The following is a 12,285-nucleotide window of genomic DNA, read 5'->3' on the forward strand; positions in this document are numbered from 1 at the left end:
TACTCCCCCCCCCCCCCCTCCACCTAAGTGTTTATCTATAAATGTCTAACACTAGCATATGTAGTAAATGAAGTAGATTTGAATTTATGAGCTTCTTGTTGAGAATGTATCATGTGGGGAAGTTGAGAAGGAACTATCACATTCACATTCAAGATCCTCAAAACCCCAAAACTCTTCTTGTTCTTCTTCTTCCTCTTCTGGCATTTTCCACTTCTGTTTATCAACTTCACCTCCCAATATAATCTCTACAATCTGTCATCATACGTACAAAGGACCACATATTAATATTGAGTATATATACATCAAACTGAATTTGAAGTATATCTGAACAAACACTTGATTTTTTTTTTAGAAAAATGTATCCTTATTAATACTGTTTGTACCACAACCACAATGAGTCGTCTACATCGTGTACAACGCCTCATAACTATTACATGACACACAAACATTTTTCATGAAAAATATTGTCCACTGTACCAAACGCATTAGTTTTCATATTTGAGGCTTAAAATTCTGTTTTCAGGTTTTATACATTTATTGTTTGGGTTAAATAGATGTACAATATTAATAACTAAGTAACATCATTATGGTAATTCAAATTCTTCTTGTTGCCTTTTAATTATTGCAGTTTTATTTTTATATTTTGAATTAATGAATAATTTTAAGCCAAATATAGTCAAATTATATCAAAGTGAGACATAAGCAACAATAATGTAACAAGTCTCCCCTTTAATGTGGAGATCTATGAGAATAATAAAGATAACATAGATTGGAACAACATGCTGATAAAATATAATGATATTTTATCTCTATGTTAGACTTGTAATCTAAAATTAAAGTATTAAAAAAGAAGTTTGTACTTAAAAATTGTTCGAATTAATTTTATGGAGATTTGGGATAAATTTTATGAGAATAATTTATGTTTTTGAGAAACAAGTTTTTCACCATATCTATTTTTTGGTCAACTATATTTCATGTTTTACTTTTTTTATCAGTTGATTGATGAAGCTGATTCATCGATACAAGTAAAATAATAAAACATACTAAAGATGTTGATGATAATTAATATAATGATGTTTTATCTAACATTAAATATGATTTGGGCCACTTGCTTGTCATTCTTGTGGATGTTATTTCTAATCAATTGTCAAGGTCCGTAGATAACTTCTTAATCAAACTATAAAAGACTTCATAAGCTTGGTGAGACAAAACAATCAAAATTATTATTTTAAAAGAATTATATAATTGCTTCACATCATCAACACGACAAAAATTGAATAAATATATCTGTTTAATTGTAGCACGCCTCTATAAAGTGATTTCTAAATATATTTGAAAAAATTGATCGTTTTCTGTATTGAATGGCTCAGATGTCATTAAATCCCTTGGAATATTACAACTTATACAGACAAATGACATAAATTTTAATTAATATTTTAAAAATATATATTTTTATCATATTAACTTGAGAACAATTATATTTTACTTTTCAATAATTTTAAAATTTTAAAATATATAAACTTTAAATTTAAAATATTAAATTAAATCTGAAAAAGTGAAAAGCAGTCACGTAATTGAAACTTAGTAAGTTTTGTTACATGCGTGAAAGTTTCACTCTATGATGATAGCATTTTACAAATTTGGAATTAGTTGAAAATGTTACTATGACTTAAAAACTTTTTACCAGAAAAGTGAAAATAATTCTTTCTTTATTTTAAAATAGCGGAAAATTGCTATAGTTAAAAAATGATTATTTCTTTGTTTGTTGAAAGCAATGCATGTTCTAAGTTTTGGCTTTTTAAAATTTCAAAGAACTGCAAATTTAGTTTAATAAAACAGAACTATTAAGGTCCTAATCAAGAAAGCAGAAAAGTGTGCAGTATTTTAGGTGAATTGCCTAATTAAAATTTCAACAATGCTTAGCCTACACTCATAATTAAACTTGGAGAAATGCATGCTTAGCCTACGTTTCCCTCTCTCATATTGTTTGTCTGTTTTCTCCTATAAATGTCCATTAAAAAAAATCATAAATAGAAAAGATATTTCTATTGATATACCCTTTAACTTCTTTTTTTTTTTAAAAAATATATTCTATTTAAATAAATCGTCCATCAATTCAAGATTAACAATGGAGGAATTTTAAAATATTTATACTTTTAAAATAATTAAACTTAAAGGTAAATTAGAAAAAAATTAATTAATTTTATTTTGATTTTATAAAATCGACAAATAATTTGAAATTCAAGGAGTATTAAAGGTCCTTATCATAAAAGCCTAAACAGGTGAGAAAAGTTTGAGTTTAGGTGAATTGCCTAATTAAAACTATTAGCCTACACTCATAACATTAAAGAAATTATAATGATGTCCATCTGTCAGAAAAATTCCTTTAAACAGCAAATTTACATTATGAAAAATGAGTAGATATATATAGACAGGGGGATATATAATGCATTTTTTAGAAGAATTATTGTATATGTTATGTGAAGATTGAGACAACTAGGAATTGATTCAGTTGGTCAATCTAGGAGAAAGCAGACAAAAAGAAAATAAAAAATAATACTACCAAATATTTTACTTTATGCAACTTGGAAGGCTATTCCAACATTATTAAGGGAATCCTATGAATTAATAATAATAATAATTGAAATTACTTATTATCGTAATAAATTATACTTAGAAGGAATAATAACTTGGTGTCGCTCTCAAAAAAAAAAAAAGAAAGAGAAATACTCAGAAAATAATAACATCAATAATTGAAATAGCTCTAATTAAGTTTGTAATTGTGTTTTCGTTTGGTATGTGAAATGAGATAAGTAAGAATATCTCGAGATTATTAGCTAAGATTTCAAACCAAACATGAAATATAGAAGTTGATTTCAAAGGTATCTCGTCCTTATTCCACGTATCAAACGACGTATAAAGTTAAAACTGAAAAGAAGAAAAGTATAGTTTACCTCGCTCATGGTAGGGCGCCATATAGAAGAAGCACGAATGCAAAGAGAAGCAGCAAAGGCAAGTTTATGAAGTTGTGTACAATCAAATGTCCCTTGTAGCATTGGATCAACTACTTCTTCTATAACTCCTCTCCTTAATAAAGGTTTTGCCTGTAAAATTCAATTCAAATCAAACCTCATTTGTTTTCATGAAGATTAACACGTCTGAATCTAAATAAATCTGAATGATTAAGGCATCACTTATTTTCATTAAGAACTCATTTGTTTTCATTAAGATTAAGACGTCTGAATGCAAATATGGATAATTAAAATCTTGTCTGTAGATCAGAACATTAAATGATTAAGACTCTTTGGTTTTAAACATAAGATGTTTAAATATTAGAAAAAAACGTCATTCTTCAATAAACGTAAAATATGAATTATAAATAAATATTTTAAGTTTGATAAAAAACAAAACGTAAATACATGAAATGCATATATAAATTATAATAATAAGTTAATTATATATAATCTAGTGACTAATGAAAATATTAAAGAATTAATCATTACCCAACTATGTAAGCTTTGATAAGAATTGTCAACAGGTTTTTTTCCAGAAATGAGCTCCAAACAGAACACTCCAAATGCAAAAACATCCGTCTTTTCATCAACTACTCCATGCATGAAATATTCTGGTGCTAAATGCCTGCACAAAAACATAAAATATACATTATTGAAGTTCATTATAACTTATGCCATTCTATTAGCGATAAATACGCTAATGTCATTACATTTTTAGACTTATCCAGTGTCTTTGTAAAGTATTCATTATAAATACTCATATTTATTATTATCGTAAATTGTAGTGATTAGGCAGAAGTTAGGAGTGGATGATTACCCAAAAGTCCCTTCAATTGGAACAATAGAATGATGGGTCCATTGTGATGGAAGCCATTTTGCTAGCCCAAAATCTGATATCTGTCACTCAACCAACACATGATTTTAATTAATAAATGAACACAAACTTTTTTTGGTACAACAACTTATGCATAAAGCACAACACTCATAAAATGCACTAGATATCTCAAAAATTAAAATAAATACCTGTGGTTCATATTCTTCACTCAACAAAATATTAGAAGCCTTGATATCCCTGTGAATAATTCGTCTAGGACATAATTTATGCAGATAATATAAACCTTTTGCTGTCCCAACAGCAATTTTATACCTTGTTTCCCAATCCATAGTGGGTGATTTTTCATCTGTAGTTAAATTAATTAAATTAGAAAAAAAAAAAGAAGCAAAACTAAACTTCAGAGAAACCAGGGAAAGAAAACTAAATACCATGAAGAATTGAAGCAACAGATCCTTTGGAAGAAAACTGAAAAATTATGTAAAGTCCATTTTCGATACAACAACCCAGCAACGACGTTACATTTGGATGACAAACATGACCAAGTGTACCAATTTCTGTTAAAAATTCCTTTTCTCTTCTTTCATCATCGTTCGCTTTTGTAAGCATTTTTACTGCTATTGCTTCTCCATTTTCTAATATGCCTCTTGTTATGCGGAATTTGAGATAATACGAGAAAATATAAACGCGAAAAACAAGACAACAGATTTACGTGGTTCACCAATAAATTGGCTACGTCCACGGGGAAGAGGGAGAGCAGTTTTATTAAGGAGAAGCAAGAACAGAATTACAGAATAGGGTTTGCCATAGCGTCTATATATAGTGCTAAGCTACGCCCTAACAGGCTTGGGCCCAACATACAGAATTAACAGATAATTAAGGGCCCAATACAATAACATTGTATACCGTCGGGCCGGGGGCGTCTCCGCCCCCCCGGACCCCCAGGCCAGGGGGCGCGTCGCCCCCCTGGACCCCCCGACTCGCTGACCGGGCAGCGAGACCCCCGTCCTTTCTGTTTGTAACGGGTCCGATTCAAGGCATTCAACAAATCTCCACCTTGACTTGAATTCTCCGAACAGATTCTTCAGACGCACTATGATAGTGCCAGGCCTCCCCCTCTTCCTCAGAATTGCCCCGCAGGGCAATTAACAGCTTCTGATGTTGAGCAAGTCCAAACAGTGTTGAAACTTGCTCTGTGGAACCGGCTTTGTGAACATATCAGCAGGATTATCAGCAGTTCCTACTTTCTTCACCTTGATTCTCTTCTCACTTCTCAGAAAATGATACCTTACGTCAATATGCTTGGTTCTCTCATGATGGACTTGATCCTTGGCTAGACAAATTGCGCTCAAACTGTCACAATACACCGTAGCCTGATCATGATGCAGACCAAGATCACTAACCAGCCCTTTCAGCCAAATCCCTTCTTTTGCAGCCTCTGTCAAGGCCATGTACTCCGCTTCCGTAGTAGACAAAGTCACTGTAGGTTGCAAAGTTGCCTTCCAACTGACGACAGATCCTCCAAGGGTAAACACATAGCCAGTCATCGATCTTCTTGTGTCAACATCTCCAGCATAGTCAGAATCAGAATAGCCAGTAACCAAGCACTGAGTATCACCTCCATAAATGAGACCAACGTCAGATGTACCTCTAAGGTACCGGAAAATTCTCTTCACAGCCTGCCAATGTTCTCTCCCTGGTTGTCCCATGAATCTGCTCACTACACTGACTGCATGTGCTAAATCTGGCCTTGTACAGACCATAGCATACATCAAACTTCCTACGGCACTGGCATAAGGGACTCGTGACATATACTCCTTCTCTTCTTCTGACTGTGGAGCGAACATGGCAGTGAGATGGATATTGGCAGCACTGGGGGTATCAATAGGCTTAGATGAAGACATGCCAAACCTCGCCAAGACCTTCTGAATGTAGCTTCTCTGTGACAAGAAAAGTTTCCTTCTCTCTCTGTCTCTAATGATCTCCATCCCTAGAATCTTCCGAGCGGCTCCCAAATCCTTCATCTCAAACTCAGCACTAAGTAAACCCTTCAGCTTCTGAATGTCATACTTCTTCTTTGCAGCTATCAGCATATCATCTACATAAAGCACCAGATAGATGAATGAATCATCCTTGAGCCTATTGTAGTAGACACAACAATCATATGAGCTCCGAGTATAGCCCAACTTCACCATATAGCTGTCAAACCTTTTGTACCACTGCCTTGGAGACTGCTTAAGTCCATATAAGGACTTCTTCAACTTGCAGACGTGATTTTCCTTCCCTGGAACTTGGAAACCATCCGGCTGAGTCATGTATATCTCTTCCTCCAACTCTCCATGTAGAAACGCTGTCTTCACATCAAGTTGTTCAAGCTCCAGATTCTGATGTGTAACAATCGCTAGTAACACTCGGATGGAAGTATGTCTGACCACTGGTGAGAAGATCTCATTGTAGTCCACTCCCTCTCTTTGGTTGAAACCTCTGGCAACAACCCTGGCTTTATACTTGACTCCTTCTGCTGGTGATATCCCTTCCTTCTTCTTGAAAACCCATTTGCAAGTAATAATCTTTCTCCCCGAAGGCTGTATGACCAGATCCCATGTCTGATTCTTGTGTAGGGACTCCATCTCATCTCCCATAGCGGCAAACCATTTTTCAGAATCAGAACTTAAAATGGCTTCTTTGTAAGTAGACGGCTCAGATGTATCTACCTCTTCAGCAACCTGCAGTGCATAACCCACCATGTCCTCAAAACCATACCTCGTAGGTGGCCGAACTCCAACCCTCCTTGGCCGATCTTGAGCTATACTCCGATGGATATCTGATGGCATAGATTCTGGAATATCAGTTTCTGTCTGTGGCTCTTGATCCTCCTCTTCAGGTTCTTTCAAATCGCTCTCGTTCTGAATGACTTGAAACTCCACCTGTTTATCAAGACTCCCAGTTTCTGACGTAGTTGTAGGCTTCACAATGGTTCTAAGCAGAGAACTTTCATCAAAGACAACGTTCCTGCTCATAATAACCCTCTTTTCTGCTGGAGACCAGATTCTGAAACCTTTCACTCCATCTCCGTAGCCCACAAATACTCCCTTTTTAGCTCTTGGTTCTAACTTACCTTCACTGACGTGATAGTAAGCCGTACAACCAAAAGCTTTCAGATTTGAATAATCAGCAACTTTTCCTGACCACATCTCCATAGGTGTTTTGCACTGTATGCCTGTATGTGGTCCGCGGTTAATCAAGTAGCAAGCTGTACTAACCGCTTCTGCCCAGAATCTTCTATCTAGCCCAGCATTAGAGAGCATGCACCTTGCTCTCTCCAGAAGTGTTTGATTCATCCGCTCAGCTACACCGTTCTGCTGTGGTGTATTTCTGACTGTACGATGTCGAGCAATCCCTTCATCCTTACAGAATTGATCAAATTCAGACCAGCAGAATTCCAGCCCATTATCAGTTCGCAACCTCTTGATCTTCTTCCCTGTTTGATTTTCCATCAAAATTTTCCACTCCTTGAACTTCTGGAAAGCTTCACTTTTATGCTTCATCATGTACACCCAAGTCATCCTTGAGTAGTCATCAATCATGGACACAAAAAATCTGCAGCCTCCCAAAGACTCAACACGGCATGGACCCCAGCAATCAGAATGGATATAATCAAGAGTGCCTTTTGTTCTGTGAATGGCTTTTGGAAACTTGTTGCGATGTAGTTTTCCAAAGACACAATGTTCACAAAACTCTAGGCTTTTAACCTTATGACCAGCAAGAAGATCCTCCTTTGACAGAATTTGCATCCCTCTTTCACCCATATGACCAAGTCTCATGTGCCATAACTTAGTCATATCCTCCTGGTGAACTTCTGACGATGCAACATGGGCTGAACCTGTAACCGTGGAACCTTGTAGAAAATACAAAGTACCACGCATGACACCTTTCAGAATCAGATTTGAACCCTTCCAGACCCGCAAGACTCCATCTTTTCCCGACCAGCTGAATCCCTTGCTGTCCAAAGAACTGAGAGATATCAGATTTTTCGTCATCAATGGAACGTGCCTGACCTCGTTCAATGTGCAGAAGCTACCGTCATGTGTCCTTATCTTGATCGAGCCTGTCCCAACCACCTTGCAGACAGAACTGTTGGCCATCGAGATGCTGCCTCCGTCTATCTGCTCATAAGTCGTGAACCACTCTCTCCTAGGACAGATGTGATAGGATGCCCCAGAATCGAGAACCCACACATCTGAATGATGAGTGTGCTCATCCGCAACTAGGGCAATGTCTTCTTCAGAATTGGTGTCTTCTTCAGCAACAGCAGCAGAAACTGATTGTTTTTCCGATTGCTTCTTCTTCTTCGGACAATCAAATTTCCAATGTCCCTTCTCCTTGCAGTAATTACAAACATCATCTGGCTTTGCACCCTTCGACATCGGCTTATTTTTCTTTCCGCCGTTTTTCCTTCCCTTTCCGCTACTGGTGAACAGACCGGAAGGCTGTATGTCCGTACTTGTGCCGTTAGCCTTATGCCGTAATTCCCTGCTATGAAGGGCCGATCTGACTTCTTCCAGCGACACAGTATCTTTCCCAACAATGAACGATTGAACAAAATTCTCAAACGACATTGGGAGAGATACTAACAGAATTAGGGCAGCATCTTCATCCTCGATCTTCACATCGATATTACGCAATTCTAATAACAAAGTATTCAATTGCTCTAAATGTTCCCTGAGTTGTGTACCTTCAGCCATTCGTAGACCGAATAGACGTTGTTTCAGAAGCAGCTTGTTGGTTAGAGATTTTGTCATGTACAAACTCTCCAGCTTCAACCACAGACCAGCAGCAGTCTCTTCATCCGAGACCTCCGTGATGACGTCATCCGCGAGACACAGCATGATCGTCGAGTGCGCCTTTTCCTCCAGAATCGCCATCTCAGGAGTAACGACGGCGTTCTTGTCTTTCGACAACGGCGCCCAGAAACCTTGCTGTTTCAACAAAGCCCGCATCTTGATCTGCCATAAACTGAAACTGTTCCTCCCTGTGAATTTGTCGATTTTCACGTTCAAAGCAGACATCTCGAATTCTCCAAGAACACCGATTAACCGAGAGGCTCTGATACCAATTTGTTATGCGGAATTTGAGATAATACGAGAAAATATAAACGCGAAAAACAAGACAACAGATTTACGTGGTTCACCAATAAATTGGCTACGTCCACGGGAAGAGGGGGAGCAGTTTTATTAAGGAGAGGCAAGAACAGAATTACAGAATAGGGTTTGCCATAGCGTCTATATATAGTGCTAAGCTACGCCCTAACAGGCTTGGGCCCAACATACAGAATTGACAGATAATTAAGGGCCCAATACAACAACATTGTATACCGTCGGCCCGGGGGCGTCTCCGCCCCCCCGGACCCCCAGGCCAGGGGGCGCGTCGCCCCCCTGGACCCCCCGACTCGCTGACCGGGCAGCGAGACCCCCGTCCTTTCTGTTGGTAACGGGTCCAATTCATGGCATTCAACACCTCTGTACACCGATGCATACCCTCCTCGACCAACAATATTTTCTGAATATTCGAATAAAAAGGGTTTAAATTTTCATATTGTTAGAGAACAACAAAATTGTATTATTTTGATTAATTACCTGAACTGAAACCATTAGTGGCATGAAAAATTTCATGAAAAGAGAAGCATTTCCAACTGGGTTTACGTGTAGCAGCAGCAGCAACTTGTTCTTGTTCATTGAAATCACAAGGTTTTGGTAATTCACCATCAAAACTCTGTCTTCTGAATGAGAAGAGCCTTTTAAGGCTACTTGTACGAACGTATCTCATCTGCTCTGTTTTTTTTTCTTTCTTGTAAACAATTTAATTTGTGTGTGAGATAATTAAGAAGAGATGAAAGGCAATGTGATCATCAGTTAAGAGTAGAGTTGATCCCCACATCCCTGCTGGGATAGAGGTTGTCTCTTTGGGATGGATGGCCCTTTTTATCTGTTTCTTGTTGCATATTTAAAGACTTGAGGGGCGTGATTTTTGCCTCTTTTTACTAAAAGGGACCACTCCCTAACCAATTCGTTTTTCAATATACCACACTAGACAAACAAATTAAAACAGAGAAAAAAAATAATATTATTTATGGTATGGACGGCCAAATAATTATATTGAGAAGGATAAAAAAATGGATATTTTAGTAACAAATGTCGTCTAGTTGGGTGAGTATTGTTGTGTTAGAGTTACTTGTTGTGTTTATTGCACGTTCGCATAACATCTATTAAGTTCGATATTTATGAGCGAAACTCAATTAAACACTTTAAGTTGGACTCATCATTTGATGCTGTTTCAACTTCAAATAAGTTGTGATTTTGTTTTTGGTGACAGATTAATCAAGAGTTGGTCAAATTCTCTTTAAAATGTAATTAAGTAAATTTGAGATTATATTAATATTTTTAAAATATTCTAGTCTTTTATAAAATATAAAAAAACACTTCATTTTTGAACTTCTATAATTCAACCCAAATCATTTTAAAAAATAAAAAATTCTTTTCATCTTCTCTCTTCTTCTTCTAACATTCTTTCTCTCTTTTGTTCTTTTTTCTTTTCCTTTTTCAATCCAAAATTCTGACTATCTCCATTATCTTCCTCTCCGATTATTTCCATTATTTTCCTCCTCATCTCCAGTCGTGACTCTCTCTTATTTCTGAACTGAAATCGTGATTGACTTAAAATGGGTAAGTTATTTTTTGAAAGATTTTACAATTTTTGAATTTTTTTTCTTGGATTAATGAACAATAAAACATCCGATAGATGTAAAAATTGAATAATGATGTAATGGTGCCTATTATTTATTGTTTTTGAAAGACAATCAACCAACAAAAAAAATCCCCTAATTTTGAGAAAATGCATATGTATTGTTAACATTCAGTAAAAAGTCATTTTTGTTGCTTTTGTTGTTCTTTTTGTGGCCATTTTGTTGATATGATTTTAGAATTATAGTCTTGTTCAGTTGTCCAACATATATTTCATTTGTTGAAAGATATATCGTATGTTGCCACATTTTAGTGATAAGTTGATGCATATTCCAACATTCATCATATGTTGTAACATCTCACTTATGCGTTAGGGCAACAAAATGGTCATATGTGGCAACATAAGATTCATTTGTGGCAACTTAGGATTCATCTGTGGCAACAAAAAATTCATTTGTGGCAACATAAGAATTATATGTGGCAATAGAAATTTCATGTGTGGCAACATTAGATACATATCTGGCAAGAAAATATTAATTTGTGGCAACATAATGTTATTATTATTTTATAATGATTTGAAAACTCTCAATCTTTTTTTATTTACCTTGTAGATGAAATGATACAAGAATATTCATCCATGACAACAACTCAATCTTTTATTGGTCTTGCTTCCTCTTCTAACATCAAATGCTCTTTTTGTCTATGCGAAGAGAGAAACAACATGATTATTTTATTAGTCGTGTTAATAAACTCACTGATATTTTTAAAAAAATGTCTCATAATATTGATGTCCAAAGATTCAAGAAAATTTCATAGCCTTTGAAGTGTAGGAGGTTGAAATAATCTATTTCTCAAACACTTTCTATAATTAGTGAGAAGAAAGAAAAGGAGAAGAAGGCAAAAGTGGAGAAGGCGAAGAAGGAAAAGGAGGAGAAGGAGATGGAGACGAAGGAGAAGGAGATGGAGAGGCAAAAGGAGAAGTTTAAGAATAATGAGAAGCAGAAAGAGAAGGAGGAGAAGGATAAGAAAAAGGAGAAGCAGAAAGAGGAGGAGAAGGACAAGAAGAAGCAGAAAGAAAAAGCGAAAGCGAAAAAGAAAGAGAAGAAAGTCGAAGTCGTCAGTTGTGCTGTGAATCGACAATATCCATTTGAAGGTTTTAACATTGACGACGAGGATCCAACTGAACTAATGTCATCCTTCTTTCAATGGATAAACGAGGGTCTTTACAAGCATCATGCAAAAAAGTAAGGTCGTTCAACTATTATTAGTATTTCTTCATATTGTCCACTAAATAATTATTTATAATGATTACACAATTACAGAAGAGACAAGGACGATCACTACTTAGCCAATTGCTCGAAACTTGATTTTGACCACTTGATTTTGTAGTTGCATTTTCAAAGAATAAGGACTGGTTCTACGTAATGTCTCAACCCAATAAGTGTTGGACTGATGAGGTAAATCCATGCCCACTTTTATGTTTTGATTAATACACTGAATATATAAAATAAATTGATTCATAGATACACTTGTTTGATGCATTTGTGCAGTATGTGGATGCCATTTTTTACTATTTGCCTAAGAATTCGAAGCAACAGAGTCATTCTAAATATCAATATACCACTACTACTTATTTTTTCAAAACATACATTGACAATGCTAGTGCTGTTCCTGAATATGAGGATAAAATCGTTGGCGC

General features: G+C 35.9%; 1 protein-coding gene across 1 annotated transcript; it reads right to left on the reverse strand.

Annotated features, from left to right (window-relative positions):
* Positions 1 to 11: 11 nt before the first annotated feature.
* On the reverse strand, positions 12 to 9,834 carry LOC107025530 (probable receptor-like serine/threonine-protein kinase At5g57670). Its single transcript, XM_015226315.2, has 8 exons — positions 9,483 to 9,834; positions 9,364 to 9,405; positions 4,278 to 4,490; positions 4,038 to 4,195; positions 3,832 to 3,911; positions 3,504 to 3,639; positions 2,955 to 3,104; positions 12 to 252 (listed from the first exon to the last, which is right to left on the reverse strand). Exons 1-8 carry the CDS (start codon positions 9,670 to 9,672, stop codon positions 85 to 87), a joined length of 1,137 nt encoding a protein of 378 aa, XP_015081801.1. The 5' UTR covers positions 9,673 to 9,834; the 3' UTR covers positions 12 to 84.
* Between the last annotated feature and the right edge of the window lie 2,451 nt (positions 9,835 to 12,285).

The sequence above is a fragment of the Solanum pennellii genome, chromosome 7, assembly GCF_001406875.1.
Source record: "Solanum pennellii chromosome 7, SPENNV200".
Lineage (NCBI taxonomy): Eukaryota > Viridiplantae > Streptophyta > Magnoliopsida > Solanales > Solanaceae > Solanum > Solanum pennellii.

Bases quoted from the DNA above. Each gene is read 5' to 3' on its own strand.
- LOC107025530 (XM_015226315.2), bottom strand. From the start codon at position 9,672: ATGAGATACGTTCGTACAAGTAGCCTTAAAAGGCTCTTCTCATTCAGA. The intron at 4,491-9,363 runs GTGTTGAATGCC...GCATAACAAGAG, and splicing joins GTATGCATCGGTGTACAGAG to GCATATTAGAAAATGGAGAA. The intron at 3,912-4,037 runs GTATTTATTTTA...GTTGAGTGACAG, and splicing joins GTGAAGAATATGAACCACAG to ATATCAGATTTTGGGCTAGC.